Source organism: Tenrec ecaudatus, chromosome 6 (genome assembly GCF_050624435.1).
Source record: "Tenrec ecaudatus isolate mTenEca1 chromosome 6, mTenEca1.hap1, whole genome shotgun sequence".
In the NCBI taxonomy this organism is placed as follows: domain Eukaryota; kingdom Metazoa; phylum Chordata; class Mammalia; order Afrosoricida; family Tenrecidae; genus Tenrec; species Tenrec ecaudatus.
The window spans coordinates 32,986,645-33,004,686 of NC_134535.1; the positions used below are offsets into that span (position 1 = coordinate 32,986,645).

General features: G+C 48.5%; 1 protein-coding gene across 1 annotated transcript in view; it reads right to left on the bottom strand.

Moving 5' to 3' along the window:
* Positions 1 to 18,042, bottom strand: part of PLXNC1 (plexin C1) — a 203,715-nt gene that overhangs the window by 138,476 nt on the left and 47,197 nt on the right. The window contains exons 3-4 of the mRNA XM_075551175.1: positions 15,648 to 15,782; positions 10,406 to 10,506 (exon numbers count right to left, since the gene is read on the bottom strand). Coding sequence (XP_075407290.1) covers positions 10,406 to 10,506; positions 15,648 to 15,782 — 236 coding nt within the window. The remainder of the gene's footprint in view (positions 1 to 10,405; positions 10,507 to 15,647; positions 15,783 to 18,042) is intronic.

Genomic DNA, 18,042 nt, shown 5'->3' on the forward strand with positions numbered 1-18,042 from the left:
GCATCAAGCTTCATCCAGTGGAGGAGCAGGGAAACAGAGGACGTCCTTAAGGAGGTGGACTGACACGGGGGCTGCAACAATGGGCTCAGGCCTAAGAGCCATGGCGAGGCTAGTGCAGGGCTGGGAGCATTTCATTCTGTTGGACACAGGGTCGCAGTGAGTCAGACCACCACCAACACCAACAACAGTGTAGAGCACCCTGAGCTCCTAAGGCTTGGGGAGAATGAGGCTACGGGTCACGGTGCCCCATGGAGCGTCTTGGTCAGGACTTGGGGAATTCATAGTCCCAGGTCTCCGTAGGATGAGCACTGGCTCTGAGGAGTCTGAGCTTGGTGTCTCCCTTGGAGGAGAAGGGGAAGGCAAAGGCCTAGGACATGTCCATAAACAAACCAATGAACTCTTGGTGCTCAGTTGTCACTCTGGCTCACTGGGGACCGTCTGTCCAGTTGTGTAATCTGGGTACTTTAGAGACACAAATCCATAGAAACTCATGTATAAGATAGAGTTTTCTATAAAGGTTAAGTGCACATCAAGAAAACATCCCAACCCAGTGCTGCCCAAACCCACAAGTCCAACATTAACCCAGATGTCCAACACCAATGCACAAAGCCCTCCTCCATCTCACAAAACACACACTATGACGCGAATTGCAGGAGGAAGCTGAGTCATTGAATGTGTAAGCATCTCAGCACTGGCAGAGGTCTCCACAAGGGTGCTTCAGCACCCAGGGCTGCATTAAGGTAGGTCCATGCAGCTTCTCCTCAGGGATGTCTTGCAGGAAGTGAGCCTTGTCAGCTGAAGCAGGGAACTGACCAAGACAACTGCACCCTGGTCCAACCATTACAAAGCAAGAAACCCAAGAACTAGAAAGGCGAGGCTCACCGAGCCATTTATCCCTCCGCCCTTCAATTAACCCCACATGTGTTTACCCGCCAGGTTGGTACAATAAATTAACTACCTCACCAATGTTCAGATTTCAGTTTTTCCCTTCCAGGTTAAAAAAAAATAAAATCCCTTCTCTTTCTCCTAACCCTTCAGGAAAGTTGGAGAGAAAGTCTGTCTGCACAGCTCTATTATTAGGCCAAGTTGAAAAATGATCTCTTTCCCATCTCCTGTGTACCACAGGCAGGAACAGCTGGCGACCTAAAAACAGCCACCAGGGGTGGCTGCAAGGTCTTTCGATCGGCAACATGGGAGGAACATGCAGAAGGAGGTGGGGGAAGGAGCCATAGTAAATTCATGCAAGTAATTGTGAGAACACCTACAGAGCTCACCATGGGCATTCCCGGGGTCTTCAGGCCCTGCCCTGTTCAAGGCAATGGAAGACAAGGGTGGCCTTCCCTCTGAAGTCTGTTTCCTAAGGAGGGGAGGGGCTGGGGGAGGTGGGGAGGTACACCAACCTGGAGAAATAGCTGCCAAATAGAGGACTCAGGAACTCACTCTTCCCAAAATATCCCAGCAGGAAGTGACCCTGGGAAAGAGTGGGGGGTGGACTGGGGGTGCGACTAACACTTGGGTTGAAGCATCGCATCTTCGACATTGCCACCTCAGAGTTACCACTGCTCCCTCCTGACCCTCTGTTTCACGCAAATATTGCCAAGCAAATGTCATCAGCCCTGTCCCCTAGAGCAGCCCCTTCCACAAGTCTTCAGTCCAAACAAACCCACTGCCACTGAGTGGATTCTGACTCAGAAGTGACCCTACAGGAACGAGCTGGACCAGCCTCATAGAATTCCAAAGGCTGTCCGTCCTTCTGGACGCAGATGGCCACATCTTTCTCCAGTGGGAGAAACCTTTCCGTTAGAGGCTAAGTGTGTAAGCAGTGCACCACCAGGGCCCCCCGAGTCCCCAGCACTCGCTAACAGACACCAGAGTCAGAGCCTTCGCCTCCCATCCATGCCCTCCTTCTGCAGCCAGTGCTCAGTGCAGGAGCGCAATCTGACCCCCTCGAAGCAGCCTTCTTGCTCCGCCAGCTCTTGGGTCTGCAGTGCCTTGTCCACTGGGCTTCCGCTTGCTCTTCCCTGGGTAAAATGCTACTCAGGCACCAAGGCCTAATTTTGATGCCGGCTCCTCCGTGACACCTGTCTCAACCCCACGGACACTAATGGTCCCCTCCTCTGGGCTCCTGCCGTAATACTAGCTACTGTTACTTTACTGCTTATTAGGAGTCAGGTACTGTGTCTAGACATTTTTGCATTGTCTCATTTAATCCTCTCTGTGACTCCACTTGGCATGTTTATTGGCCCTGCTTTACAGAGGAGGAGATAGAGCTAGAAAGAAGGTGGGAGGCTTGCAGGTCACACAAAAGCCTGCATTGGATCCCCAGCAAGCTGTCTTCAGGAGCCCTGGTGGTACAGTGGGTGATAATCCACAAGGTCGGAAGTTCGAGTCCACAAGCAGCTCCTTGGAGAAAGACTGTGCTCTTTCCTTCGGTCAACAGTTACAGTCTTGGATACCCACAGGGTTGCCAAGAGTCAGCATTGACTCGATGGCAGGGAGTTTGGTTTGGTTTTTGCTGTGCTTTTAAGCTGCCTCCAAGACCTGAGCTTTCCCTTCCTGGGCTGGATTGCTCACACTGCCAAGGTGGAAGTCTACCTGCTAAGACCTCCGACAGAAGTCTGCCCCAACATTCCAAACCAGCGACCCAGGCTCCCTCCCTTGACCCTGAACACCAAATTAATTTCATTGCTGGCCAAAGAGCAACCACTCGCCTGAAAGCAGAGGCCATCTCTCACAGCCTTGCCCCTCACACCCTCAGACTCCACCCTAGTGTCTCATCTAGAGCCCACGATACAGTTCGAACCAGGAGGTGTTGGGGTACCACAACTCTGTAGTCCTTGTGAGGACTGAGATCAAGGGAGGTAGACTACATCTTTCAGAAAAACAGTGGCCACCTTCATATTTTATTATTTCTTCTTATGGCCCCATTAAAAAAAATTTTTTTTTAGTTCAAGGATCTTTTGTTGGCCTTTAGGAGTGTTTTCCAGTCCAGTCTGTTGGGGCACCACGCCCTGGCCCCAAAGTCCACTTTCAGCATTCCCTGGGGACCTTGCCGCTCCATTCCCTTGCTGTTCCACTGCACTCCCCCAGTGCTTTGCCTCGGTGTGGTGGGATCAGGTCAGGTGCAATTCCCACACTGTGTCTCCGGAGCTGTCCCCTATATCGCTGCCCTTGGTCACTGAGGGGCATCATGTCTCATGGTGGGGCCAGCCATGTTGTCCTCTCTGTGGACTGGCTGCTCTAATTAGGAACATCATCCCCACGGCCTGGTAGGCCAGGCTGTGCTCCACTCTTTCCTCCTCCCCTTTCATCTGCTCCCGTGTGCTCTGATCCGATATGTCCCTCTCCCGGAGCTGCAGAATCAATGTCATCCTTTGAAACAAATTCTTCTTGGGGAGGGGCAGGTATGGCCCCATTTTTACAGTGTCGGTCTCAAGGTGGAATTCCAAGAATCACCAAGCCCTGTCAATTCTATCTTCCCAATTGCTCTTAAACCCATCCCCTTCTCTCCGTCTCCATGACCATTACTCGAATCCTTTTCCCTGGATCTTGATGGTTGACAACTATCTTGACACCCACTCCTGCACCCCTGAATGCTTGCTCTGAAGCACACACCTGACCTAGTCACTCTTCCAGTGAGAGCCTTGCATGACCTCCCAAGATCCTCCCTACAATGTCCACCGTCTACAGCATGGCTCCCGAGTCTACCCCTGCTCACACTCTCCCGGACAGTCCGCAGGTCATGGTCTCAGTCAATTTCTGCCTCGGCTTTACTCATCCGTCCTGACTTTAGATTTGGTTTCTTTTTCTTTCTATCCTTTCCGTTTTTAATGTGTTCCCATGGCCGACTGGACTTCCTCTACGCTAGCTGCTGCTGCTGGCTGCCGACTAGTCACCTCCCAACTCATGGGGATCCAACACAGCATCTGACTGGTCTGCTATGAGCTACAGGGGCTGGAGAGCTGGTCTTTGGAAACAGATCACCCTGCCTTTCTTCCTACTCTATTTTAGCCTGGAAACTCTGCTGACACCTGCTTGGCATTACAGCGACATGCGAACCTCCACGGATAGACTGGGGTGGCTGAGTTCGCTGTGCGCTGGCTGGGGACTGAGCCCGAGTTTCTTACCTGGAAACGGAGAATTCTACCTCTGAACTCCCCCTAACCCTCGACCCACTCTACTGCACAGCATCTCCGTTACTGATTGTGGGTTGGATGACTGTCTCCAATTCACCGGCCCTTGAATGGCATTCACACCCTCTGCCGTGTCACGTTGCAGCGCTCTCTGCGCAGGCACGGTTAGATTGTTCTCGTCTGCCTGTGGCACCTGCTTGGGAAAGGTTTTGCAGGAGGAGAGGCAGGCGAGGCCAGCCCGAACCCAACCTGCAGCTTCCCACAATGGCCACCCAGATGACTGAGATACCCAGGAGCAAGAAAAATAAACACACATAGAGGTCATGCTTGTAAGTCACTAAAAAAATATTTTTTTAAACAATATTCTTGGAACAGGAGGCCCGGTAACTTAGCGGCTTACGCATTGGACTGCTAACTGCAGGGCCAGGCGTTTGAAGCAACCAGCCATTCTGCTGGAGAAAGACGTGGTGCTCCACACCCATACAGAGGTACAGCCTGAGCCACCCGGGAGCACTTCTGCTCTGTCCTCCCAGGTCACTTGGCAGCAGAATCGACTCCCCGGCAGTGAGTTTGGTATTCTGGGTGTACTGGAGCAGAAACCTATCCGGCGAGCCTGCCTATGCCCAGCACTAGATTGAAACCTCCAGGTGGCCAGGAACATACTGTATCCCTGGCACCCCTCTCTCTCACTGCCATCTAGCCCCTTCTGACTCTAGCGACCCTACGACCCAGGTAGAACGGCCCTGGTGGGTTCCTGAGATTACAACTCTTTCCAGGAGTAGAAAGCCTCCCCTTTCCCCCCACGCAGTGGCTGGTGCCCAACGTGGAACCACGACACCACCAGGGCTCCTTCAGCCTTAGCACCTAGGCAGGGCTTAGCATCCAGTAGGAACTCAGTGGCATGCCTGGATGGGGCAACCGTGAAGACATTCGGCCGCTAATGGAAAGGTTGAAGCTTTGCGTCCACCCAAAGGCGCTTTGGAAGAAAGGATTAGAGGTTTACTTAAAAAAAAAAAAATCAGTGTTTGAAAGCTCCCAGCCCCCAGCTCTACTCTGACACATACTATTCGCCATGAGTCAGAATCAACTCCAAGGAAACAGTTAGGCGTTCAATAAATATTTGTTGATTGTATTTACACTGTGTGAGGGAATGCTGCCCACAGATGGGTCTGCCCCCCTAGTTAGCACGTCCGCTCCTTCAGGCCAAGAAGGGCATCTGATTTCTTTCAATGTCACCTGTCTATCTCCTTTCCCGTGTGGGGCTCTTGGTAAACACTCAATACATATTTGTTGAAATTTATTTAATTGAATTTTGTAGGCTGGCTTGCGAATCAACCCTTAATTTATGGCATTGTTTCTGTGGGAGAATGCATCCTGGGTGCCAAACAAACTTGCAAATGAACTTTGGAAGCTCACCCGCTCATGGGTGCAAGCTTGCCAGTTTTGTGGAAATCCATAACTGAACACATGTGCGATGCTTCGCAATATGGGGCAAAGCTGAGAAGCTGCTTCCAAACCCAAGCTATTCAGCCTGCAAAAATGCACTCTCCACCCACACAGACAAATTCAGCACAGGTTGGGTTTGAGGTTCCAACAGTAAAATACTAGACTTTGTAGAGCCTTGTTTATCTAATTGCTTTTTATCTGCTTATACTAGATGCCTATTCTTAACACCCGATGAAAAGGAAGTGAAGGTAATTTTCTTGCCTGCCCCCTCCTTAGCCCCAACCCTATCCACTTTCTAGACACGTACACAAGGAAACTCAACCTTCTCAACAAAGAAAATAAATTATTTTTTTTCTAAATAAATCTGTGACATTTAAAATAAACACAGTGGGATGCTCTACAGTTATAAGAAAACATCCCCCTTTAGAATTCCTAATTTTGAATGGTACTTGGAGCTTACCATGAGTCACAGATCTGAGGTTTACTTTCATTTCATCAGAGGCCAGAGCAAGCACAATGAAGCCCAGTGGTCTGGGATGGCTGCAAAGGGCCTCCAGTGCGTGACTCTGGAGGGCACCATCCTACTGAAGGTGTACTTAAAGTCTCAACCTGCTCCTGGCAAGGGATTCCCAGTCACTCCATCACTTATGTTTCCTGAGCACCTACTATGTGCTGGACCCTATCCCTCACCCCTGAGGACCCAGCTTCCCAATCAAGAGACACCCTGCTGCTGTCTTACCTGCTTCTTCTAGACAATCGTCTTCCCTCTTTTCAAACTCCTCCCAGTTTTGAAGCTCAGGCCCCCGGGCTACGTCAACCAACAATCCTTCTTGCTTATTTCCAGGACTCCCCATCACTGGAACATGGAGCTGTTCCCTTTACCAAACACGTTTTCATCATCGCCCTTGGTGATGTCGCTTACCATAGAGATGATTGGCCAACCTAATACTCTTACCCTTCAGTCTCTTGACCTTCCCTTGACCAATGATTCTATCCTCCATCCTACTTCAGTGACATCACCAAACCCTAGCCCTTGTCATTACCCCACACTCCACTCCTTCCATGACCTGAATTTCAACCACTACTTCCTGCCTTGCCAGTTCCCCAACTTTAACAATTCTTAAGAAGCCGAATGGACACTGCCAACGCGTGGATTCTACCATCTTTTTCCACCCTCACTCTCTGTGTATCTCTCCTCTCCTTAGTCGCGAGCCCAGGGTCCGGGATGAAAATGATCATGAAAGTCAAGCATGGCGTACACATCAGCACCCTGGCCCCTCTCTCCCGTGATGATGCATTTCCTGACAGAGCTCCAACCCCTAAAATAGCTATCGTTGCGTTGATTTTGACTCATGGAAACCCACGTATGTCAGAGTAGAATTGCGCTTCATAGGAGTTTCCTTTTCAGTGGCTGATTTTGTGTAATTCGTGCTTACCAGGCCTTTCTTCCATCGTGCCTGTGGGTACCCTCAAAACTAACCATTTGGCCAGTCATTGAGTGTGCTAATCCTTTGTACCGTCACCCAGAGACTCCGCCACAGCCTCAGCATGGATACAATCCAGCTCTCCTCTCCCCTCTGCCCAAACCAAGAGAGCTGAGCAAGGCTCAAGGGAAGCAAAAGCCTGCTGACTGTTCTCACTTCAAAGGCAAGACCATCCACCTCCAGGGGCCACCCCTCTTCACAGCCTTAATTGGTTCTCTCTCTCCTCGCTCCTCTTTCATGCTTCTCTCTTCTCTTTTAAAGTCCTGATGTTTCCTCCCCTCAATTGTGTCGGCCATCCCTGAGAAACTCATCAGCAATGTGAGGAGGCCCTGCAAGCCTGGCCTGTATTCGTCACCATCACCACCTTCCTCGCCCTCCATGACTTAGCACGAGCTATCCATGCTCCCGTCCAAGGCTTCCCTCCCCACTGGCACGCTAGCTCATACACGCTCCCCCTCCGAACGACACTTCACGACGCTCTCCCGAGTGAGCACCTTCCCCTGCTCGATCGGAACCTTTCCAACACATGGTCATTGCAAGCATCTTGAAAAAAAAAAGTCAAAACTCTCTATATTCCGCCTTCTCCTCCGGCATCTGCCCCATGTTTCTGCTACCTTTCTCAGCGACGCTCCTCGAATGCATTGCCCCTCTCGTTGTCTTCTTTTTCCATGGCCTTTGTGGCTGTAGCGTCACTTTGGAAAACTGCCTTTGTCACGGCTGCCAATGACCATCTCCGAAACCCATCTCTTCTTACCTTGTGTGACATCGTAGCAGCACCTGTCATAGTGAACCACTCCCTCCTCCTTTCTTCCTTGGCTTCCAGGAGACCCCCTTTCTAGTTTTTCCGCTTCCATTTCTCGATGCTCCCTCTGCATGTTCAGTTCCTCTTTATCTCCCTGACCCTACCACTGGAGCACTGCACTGTTCCGTTATCAATCTTCTCGTCTTAGTCTGTCTAGCCTTAGGACTAGATCTAGTTGCTTGTCTTAAGTCTTCTCTTCTCAATTTGTCCAGCCTTAAGACACACAACCATGTCTAGTCTTAAGACTTCCTTGAGTACCATCTAAATATTGTCATGCCACCCCTGCTGAATAGGTTTCAGTAGAGCTTCCAGACTAAGACAGACTAGGGGGGGAAATGATCTGGTGATCTACTTCCACATATTAGCCAATAAAAAGTCTACACGTCACATTAGAACCACGCAGTGGTTCAGTACTGAAAGGTGAGTTCCTTAGCGTAGAAAGCATTGCTCAATGGCTGGAGTGGACAATGAACTAAAATATGCCCATGAAGGTGAAAGGGGTGAAAATCTATGTGACTTTTCACTGCGTTTTACATACTGTTACCATAAGAGCGATCTGATGTCAATTAAATATGGCCAACTCCCAATTCATATCACCAGCCTGGACAATACCCATGAACCCCAGACCTGGGCTGACTGATACAGTAGTTATTAGCCACGTGTGGCTATTTAACCCTGGTGGCATAGTGGTTACGAGTTGAACAGCTAGCTACAAGGTAAGCAGTTCAAAACCACTAGCCGCTACTCAGGAGAAAGGTAAGGCTTTGTACTCCCACACAGTGTTTCAGTTTCGGAAACCCACGGGGGCAGTTCTACCCTATCCTATAGGGTTAGTGTGAGTCGGAATCGACGTGATGGCAGCGAGCTTGGAGGTTTGGGGAACAGAATCATCTCAGTGGTAATGGTTACCAAGAAGCCCTGGTGATCCAATGGGCAAGTGCTTGACTGCTAACTGAAACGTGAGTTGCTTTAACTTACCAATGATCTCCTTGGAGGAAAGGCACCTGATCATCGGCTCTCACACAGCCTAGGAACCCTCATGGGGGAAATTCTACTCTGTCCTGTAGGGTCGCTATGAGTTAGAATCGATTCAACAGCATACAGCAACGACCACTGTCCGCCCCCACCTCCACCAACACCCCCACCAGTCGCACCCACACCGTCAGTTCCAGCACAATTACCACCACCACCACTGCTGCCGCCACCATCTGGATCTGCTCCTGCGTGTAGCACCCCACAAAGAGACAGGGGCCTACATAAACAGAAGGGGTCCGAAAGATTCGGGCAAACCCGCTTAGCGGGTGGGGAATGATAAAGCATTTCCACAATTCGTTAATTTCTCAAACTCTAGTCTTGGGCAAGCGACGAGAAGAGAACGTTCTTGCCCAATTACAATTATTCATGAGAACGCTGCTGGCCTGCTGCTTTGTCTGCCAGTGACTCTGACGGAGACAGCCCGGTAAGGACGCGCAGCAAAACGCAAGGGCAATTATGCGTCTTGCTGCTTCTCCGATTCTGACTTCCTCCATGAACTCTTAATTAATTCCATCCCCATATTTTCCGTTTATTTCCCGAACCTCTTGGTTATATTGTATTTCCCTCTCTGCCTGTGTGGCGCTTGGCTTCCTCCCCGGCCCCCTCTGCAACCCTCTTCCCGGGTCTGCTTCCCAGCCCTAAACTGCCCCGGGTTCAGCCTTCAGCTTCTCGCCACCAGCTCGGCTCTTCCTTATCCTTTTTCACCTGTAAAAAGCTGAAAGCACCAAACTGACAGACACTGTTATGTTCTATCCACCACCCACCCCACCCCTCCCTTCCCTGCCTGAGCTGCAGCTCTCTCCTCCTCGCCTCCATAGCAAGAGCCTGAGTACTGAGTTGCCATGGCAACAGTGAATCCAACCAGCCTGGTCCCAGCGATGCTTAGGAACTGCTATGGCTAGGAAGCTGATACAAGTCGCCCCTGAGCCTAGATGGGTCATGAGCATCGTAATTCAAGACCAGGCTGGGCAGCTTCTGCCCGGAGACCAAGATTGTACATCAGGCCCACAGCTGTACCGCCCATAAAGAGACAGCGCCATCAATAAGAGGCTTCCACGGAGCCAGCGGAGTACATGACACTGAGGATTCATTTGAAAATCCTCTAACATCCCGATTCTTTTATCTTCTCTGAGGGAGAACCTTTGCACCTCTCTCTCTCACTCTCTCTCTCTCTCTCTCTCTCTCTCTCTCTCTCTCTCTCTCTCTGTCTTTCATGTCTTGGGGAGCCGGGGAAAGTAAAAGCAAAACATGTCCCATGCCCCCTCCCCTAGTCAACCCCTCCCAGCCGCAGACTGGATCACCACGGCCCAGGTCATCTTATTGGTAGAACAGACCAGGCTGTGGGCATTTTTAGGCATTAAGCAGGATTACATCAAGATACTGGAGTTGGTCAAGAGATGGGGTCCCCTGGGTCACTGCAACGGATTGTAAAGCAGGGCAACAAGTGTTCCGTGCATGGGGCTTTTTGAAAGTGTGAGCTGACGAGGAACGGGTTCAGGAAATACCTTTGCAGCGAGTGACACCAGCCGCAGTAAGGGTCTGCTGCCTTCAGACACTCCATGCAGGTTTTGTGCTTGTTGCAGTTTGCCACGCGAATTCTCCGGACCTAAAAGTAAAGACGTCAGCCATTCAGGTGGATTTATAAGCAACACCGGACGAAAACGACAGCCCCGAGCTGATGAAGGGCCGCAAAGGGCATCGTCCTCGTTCTTGTCAAAGCCCCATAAAGCCATGGGGCAGCCGATCTCAAGTTCTGGGGCCTGAGGAAGCAGCAGCTGTATCAGGAGCTTTTGAAAGTACACATTCCAGATCCTCTGCCTCTCCCTCTGAGGAAGCCAGCCAAGTCTGGGGGTGGGGCCTGTTTGCAAGAGCGCTCCCAGTGGGTCTGATGGGCAATCAGATTCCTGATCTGCTAATCATTTCTCAAGGGACCGTGCAAGCGGGTCACCCATTTGTGCATACAGAAACAGTCTACGTGTGGCCAGTGGCACCTTGGAATTGAACCTGGTGGAAGCGGTGGTACAAGAGGCTCGGTCCCAGGAGGGCCAGTGTGAAGAGGGTGTATCAGACATGGAAATGAGGCGAAGCAGGAGTGAGGTCCCCTCTCTCTCTGTCATGGGCTGGCTCCATCACCTCAGCTCCTGAATGGCTGGCTCACCCTCCTTCCATTGGAGTTAAGAAGAAAAGAAATTGGGGGCTTAGTCAAATCACTTTCCTGCCCCCAGAACTGCCCCTTCCGGTTGTCGCAGAGCAGGCACTGTGCTGGGCAGACCCGGACTGGTGAGGTATTTAGTGAGTCAGGCAGAGCCTCCAAGCAGGGCAATGGGAGACACCTGAGCATCACAAGCAAACACACGCAGCAGGTTGTAAGCATACTTGTGGAACTCGTGATGCCAAGAACTTGTACACATTAAATAGTATAAGTGGCTTCTTTAAAAGTTCAAGAAAATGGACAGTTCTAGAAAGAGTTTAGGAGGGAAACGAGGACTCTCCTGAGGGCATCCTTCAAGTCTAGTTGGCTTCAGGGAGGACAGGGATGCCCTTCTGTTTGTCAGCCCTTGGTGCTCTGACAGATGCTCTGAGCAGACAATGAGTCTGAGCCAGAATGAACCGGAACATGGATGGTGTCTTGCAGGTCACCAAACCCCCTTTAAATCGGGGGCAATTTAAATGAGTGTCACATAAGCTCTCTGAACTTAGTTTCCTGATCGGTAAAAGGGCCGTGGTAGTCCCGACTGCCATCAGGGCATTGCAATTCTTGTCTAGCACAGACAAGGTCTTCCAACATCGACAATGATTTTAATAAGAGTCCTGATGACGGACGTAGTGGGTAGGAGCTGGGCTGCTGACCACAAGGTCAGCAATTCGACACCACCAGCAGTTCCAAGGGAGAGAGATGAGGCTGTCTACTCCCGTAAAGAGTTACAGTCTCCAACCCCCACCGGGACATTCTACTTTTCCCCATAGACTCACTCACTCCGGACCAGAATTGCCTCGATGGCGGTGCGTGAGTGCCGGAGATGCGACAAGCAGGCTCCAGGGTTCAATAAGCGTGGGAAACCTTAGGCTGAGACGCTGACGCGGTTTCCTTAGCACAAGACCCTGGGAGAGCTAGAATATGCTGAAGCACCAGGATGTTGGGAGAGTAACATCTGGTCCTAGGACCACATTGGCTCAGAGCATCTAGTGCCATATGAGTCTCCAGGACATTCTTGGAGAATTATTACTCGGTGCATTTCAATCTGCAGACACAGCACTTTATGTAAAGGAGAAGACATAATAAATAGCACACTGGGACATGCTTCTCTCCTAATAACACGCTTTTCCACATCAACTCAGGTGTCTCCACGCGGTGAGTTTCACTGGACCCGTACTTGTAGCATTCTAAGGATGGGCTATGGATTAGTTTGTCTTGGAAAGGATATTCCTTAGGTATTACTGCCGCTCCAGGGATTACGCTGGCTATGAATCTAGGGACAACGGAGTCTTACTAATAGGATTTCACAGTAATCCTAAATACAGACTATAGCAATGACCAACTTCGATGCCCAGTCTACACCTCTCCTCTCCAGCTTTGAAAACTACAGACCAGAACCTTTTACCCTCCAGTAAAGGAGACCCGCCAATACCAGTGTCTTGCACAGTGGTTCCTTGTCCAGGGTCCTGGGTTCAGGGCTCAGGGGGACAGGGTCCGTAGAAGCAGTAATGAAGACCCATGAGTTATGTGCACTATTTCAAAAAGTCACATGGAAAACACACAGCTGAAGCCAGGCTTCCCAGCTTCTTGGCTGGAATGCTGTCAGCTCTCTCAGGCAGCACAGTCTGTCCTCGGCCCGGCGGCGCGGAGATGCGCTTGGATAAGGAAAGCCTGGACAAGGGAACGGTGACTTGATATATAGCTTGTTGGGTACACAAAAATCTTTCTAGGATGGGATTGCTGGGGGGTGCAGGTAATAAAAAGTGTTGACGCAGTTAACATGAATGGGGCAGGAAATTTTTGTAGGGAGAAGAGTGGGTCTACAAAGATATCTAACATGTGGGTGTCGCCATCTCAATGTGGCCATAGAGTTAGTAACTGGCTGGACAACGAACAAAGGGCTAAGGGTAAAATACGGCCATTTAGAACTCTCAGAGGCTTCGGAATGTTGGCACACCTACTCTGTACCCCTAAATGCACCGGGAACAGATTGATGTCATCCTATTCTCCAGAGACTGAGTGAAAGAGAGAGAGAGAGAGAAACAGAAAGAAAATGGGAGTGAACTGAGGGCCTTGGTGGCGCCCATGGCATTCCAGTTTATTGCCATATAATTCATGTAACACACAATTCAATGATTTAAAATTTTTAAAGAGTTGCGCATTCATCACCATAATCAGTTTTAGAACATTGTCTACATTCTTGAACCCATTACTATTCCCTCCCTGCCATAACCCTAAGGAAGTATTAATCCAGCTGCTGTCTCTATAGATTTACCTACTCTGGATTTCATTTAAAGAAACCCATACAGAAAAAAACAAACAAACCAGGAATGGCAACCAGAAAACACAAAGAAAAGTTCAATCCAAGAGAAAGTCGAAGATAATAGAAACTAGAACAAATGAAAAATAGGTCAAAAAGGCAAACAAATGATAATGTGCTACATTGAACCTAACGGTGTCTGTGGTAACCCACTTTCCATTGCACTTTGTCTGAGGGCAAGATTATTCCCATGCCTGATTAATAGTTTGAGGGAATGCAGCGGAGCCTTATACTCTGTGTGGGGCCTTCTGGTTGGGGATGCGACAAGTGGATTTTGGGCTTTCACTCCTACTTAGCCTTCTGCAAATGGGGTGCTCAGAAGTTAAGCTCTAATATAATTGCCTTCTCTGATCTTGGATTTTATTATTTACAATCCTTGCTTCACATGGGCTGGTTTGTTCCTTTCATGTGGACTTAGCTGATACCTCATTTAGATAGCTGTTTGTTTTAAGACAAGCTTTTAAGACCCCGGACTCTATTCTTTCTGATAGCCCAGCACCATCTGACTTTTTGTCCCTCTCTGCTATAGCACCCACATATTCAGTGATCACTTCCTGGGGAGCAAGCACTGTAGAGGACCACCTTGTAAGAGTTCATTGTTCTTTGATTAGGGCTTACGATTAAGTAGGAGCTCAAATATTATATATGCATCTTGATTATACTTATTGCACTTCATGTTTTAAAATATCCTGGGGGCAAAACCACATGCTGCAGTAGTCTGTTAGTTTTGACAATTTTGAGATTTGATGTCAGTTAGCAGGGCAGAGATCTGGCAAGGTCCACTTCATGTACAGTCTATTCTCGTGCTGTTCACAGTAGCTGTGCTTTGTAAAGCCTCCGTGGACACCAGATTAGCAAATGCTGAACCATTACTGCTAGGGAAACAGGGGGTGGGTCTCTGTGAGAGCCTCTGGTCACAATGTTTCCATAAACCATCAAAGCATAACCTGGTTTGCTTTGTGTCTCCATTTAAAGAGACCGTATTCAATACACGTTGTTGATTCATTAACACTGGACTAATGGCAAACAGCATGGTGTGTCGTGCCAGAATGAAGTGTAACATCTGTCCTACATATTTTCCCTGTGGAGAATGTCACAGACTTCTTGCACAGGTGAACACTGGATGGCATTCAACACCATGTTCAGGTCATGGGCCATTTTAACCAGTGTAATCACCAGCCAAAATCACAGAAATGCAAAAAACACAGCACTGACTAGACCACAAAAGGAAATTCATTTATGGTTAGAGAGCTAAAACAAGAAGGCGGAGTGTCGCTTTGTTCGACCTCAGCTGTGAACGTGTGTGGCATCCAACAACTTAAAATTCGGGGCCCCTTTGTGCGTGTGTATGTTTGCAAATGACCACCAAACCCCTGGAGTGTTGATATTTTGGGGTTGCAGAGAAATTTTAGAGAGTAGGCAGGTTAGCAAATATGGAATCTGAAAATAATGAGGATCTTCTGGATGCCCTTGAATAAGTTATTTAACCTCTCCGAGCCTAGATTCTTCATCTATAAAACAAGAGTCACTTCCCTCCATTAAATTATTAATATATTTCATTAACGTTGCTTATTATACTTTCACATGTATATGTATTCAGACACTATGCATCTAGAAAAAGACTGCGCTTAGAACAGTAGCTAGTATATAATCAGTAGAGGGTCAGTCAAAATGAGTTAGTTTCCTTTCCCCCCTCCTTGGGTGAAAAGCACTTGGCAAAGATGAACAAAATGTAAAAAGGTCTCCTCTTGGTTTCAGGAAGCAGAAGCAAGAAGGAAAACCAAAACGGGCAGATAAATGAAGAGGGGGATGCAAGGACCATATATTTCCTGGTTCATGAATGTGTATGAGAGGGTGGCCTGGTATTAACCCCAAATTCCAAACCCAGTCCCATTGGGTAGAATCATAAATGCATCTAACCGTTCAGTGCTCACACAATAAATGTGGAAATTCAGTTACCTTGCTGATTATGCACCCATTTGCAAGCACACCCACCTCTGAAAAACTTGGCACTGGAAATATAGCCAATAATAAAATTGCCTAAATAGGCAATATTTCTTGCTTACTTACTGACAGTACGGTTTTTAATTCCATGCCCATGGCTCTCCTGAAAGCCTGCAGCAGTGTTTAAACTTGGTAGTTCAAAGTAAAAGCTCCACTACTAGATAATGACATCAATTAAACAATTTTTATTCATAAGTCAGAAGCAATGACTAGTGTTTCCACCTACCTCTTTCCCAGCTGTTAGATAGATGTAGCTGTGATTCACTGGGTGAGGCACAAGTTTGTAGAAGACAGGGGTTTCTTCTTTAATTTCGTAGATCACCTCTGGACAATTTGAAGTCAAATTCTCATCCAGAATAACCTGTTTGTTTGTTGGGTTCGGTGTTCAAAACGAGAAAAGATTTTCATTAAGTACTTTGAATAGCTGACAGGATGGCAAAATGTGTAGCCTCGCTTTAAAACCACATCCTTTCTTACACGTTATATATATCGACTCAGGGACTGTCTTTCTTATTCATCCTCATGGGCCTCAAGGAGGCTGCTACTAACAAGCACAGTATTTCTGCTTTGTCAGGTGGTAATCACACACACACACACACACACACACACACACACACACACACACACACACACACACACTCCAAACACTGGAAAAGTAGCCTAACCTCTAGGTCATGGTCAACAATTTCAGACTGCCTCTGCTCTACCAGAAGCCACAGGTGGCAGTTTCATCAGTACAAAGTCAAGCTGCTAGGTGTTGAGTCAGCTCTGACTCCTAGCAACTCGACGTACAACGGAACGAAACGCTGGCTGCTCCTGTGCCCCCTCCGAATGGTTGCTATGCTTGAGCCCATGGTGGCGGCCACTGTGTCCACCCGTCTGGCCAAGAGCCTTCTTTCTGGCTGCCCCTCCATGGGACCCAGCAGAATGTCCTTCTCCGGGGACTGGTTTCCCCTGATAACAGGTCCTAAGTATGCGGGATGCAGTATCACTATCCTTGCCTCTAAGGAGCAGATGTACAGGACAGATTTGTTTGCTCTTTCGGCAGTCCATGACACTTACAGTATTCTTCGCCAGCCCTGTAGTTCAAATAGATTCTTCTTCAGCCTTCCTTATGCAATGTTCAGCTTTTACATGCATAGGAGGGGGTTGGAAATACTGTGGCTTGTGTCTGACATACCTTAATCCAAGAGTGACCTTCAGATTAAAGACAGTAGGCTCAATGTATGCATGTATTGCTTCGATTTTTCCTATATGATTCGACATGATCAATGCATTTTAAAGTATGCAGGCCAACTTGATAGGTATAAACAAGTATGTTCTAAAATATGAACAAGTGGAACTTCGTGGCTTTTAAACTGGACATCCTTGAGTTTAAACAACTGTTTACTAAACACTATAATGTATCAGGCACTGTTCAAGGCATTTGGAAAATGGCAGCAATCAAAATAGGGGGTGGAAATCCCTACCGATATAGAACTTAGCTCCTTGGGTGTGTGCCGGGGGTGGGAACAGCTATTAACTGTGTTAGTCCAGGTTGATGATAGAAACAAATTCATTGACACTCATGTATGTGTAAGAGAGAACTTTATATCAAGAAGTAATTATGCATCAATAAAATGTCCTAGTCCAGATCTGGTCCATACGTCTGATATTAGCCCATAAGTCTAATATTAGCTATGGTGCTGGATACAGGCTGGTGGGTGGAAAGTCCTGTGGATCCAATGGCAGTGGACGCATCTCCAGGGCTCTGGCTGCCATCGGAGTGGCTCCATGTGGTTTGTTAGCAGGAATGTGAAGCAGAGAGAGAGTGGCCTGCCTCTTCTGATGGCAGAATCAAGAGAGAGAGGAAGTTCCCAGAGAAGGGCCACACAAGGAGGGAGCATCAGGATGTGACCTGATTGACAGGCTAGACTCCACTCCTTCATTCTTTTATCCAGTTGATATGGAACTGTGTAACTACCACATTAACCATAAATTCATTGACAGGTTTAATTGTTAACAATAAATCAATGAATTATAAAAGCATTTCACTGTTGTGTTAGTTGCCCTCAATGGCCAATAGCACTGCCGATACATGGTGACCTGTGTACAAAGGCATGAATTGCTAAGCAGTGAAGCACCATATTGGAAGACATTCTGCTCAGACCCAGAGAGTTTTCAGTGGCTGGTTTTCTGAAGCTGATCCAGAGGCCTTCCCTGCTAGTCTGTCTTGGTCTAGAAGCTCCACTGAAACGGGTCTGCAGTGGGTGACTTCCCTGGGATTTGAAACACCAGTGGCACAGCTTTCCGGATGAGAGGAACACATAAGCCACTCCGGTACAAGAATCTGACAGATGGGAGGAGGCTAAAATAGACTCAAAAGTAATAAGTGATGTGAGACAAAATAAAGTGGGGTAAAGGCATGGAGAACATATGTTCAGGGCCGCCTCACTGAGAAGGTGACACTTATTAGAGACTTGCAGCGGGGGATGGAGCGACCATTCAGATATCCAGGCATGTTTTTAAGAAGGAACCGCCAGTACCCAGCCTTGAAGTGGGCGGAGGTCAGCATGGGGTGGGAGGACGGCGGGCAGTGAAGTAGACAGGGTTAGGAGCCAGAGTGAGGGGTGAGAGGGGTG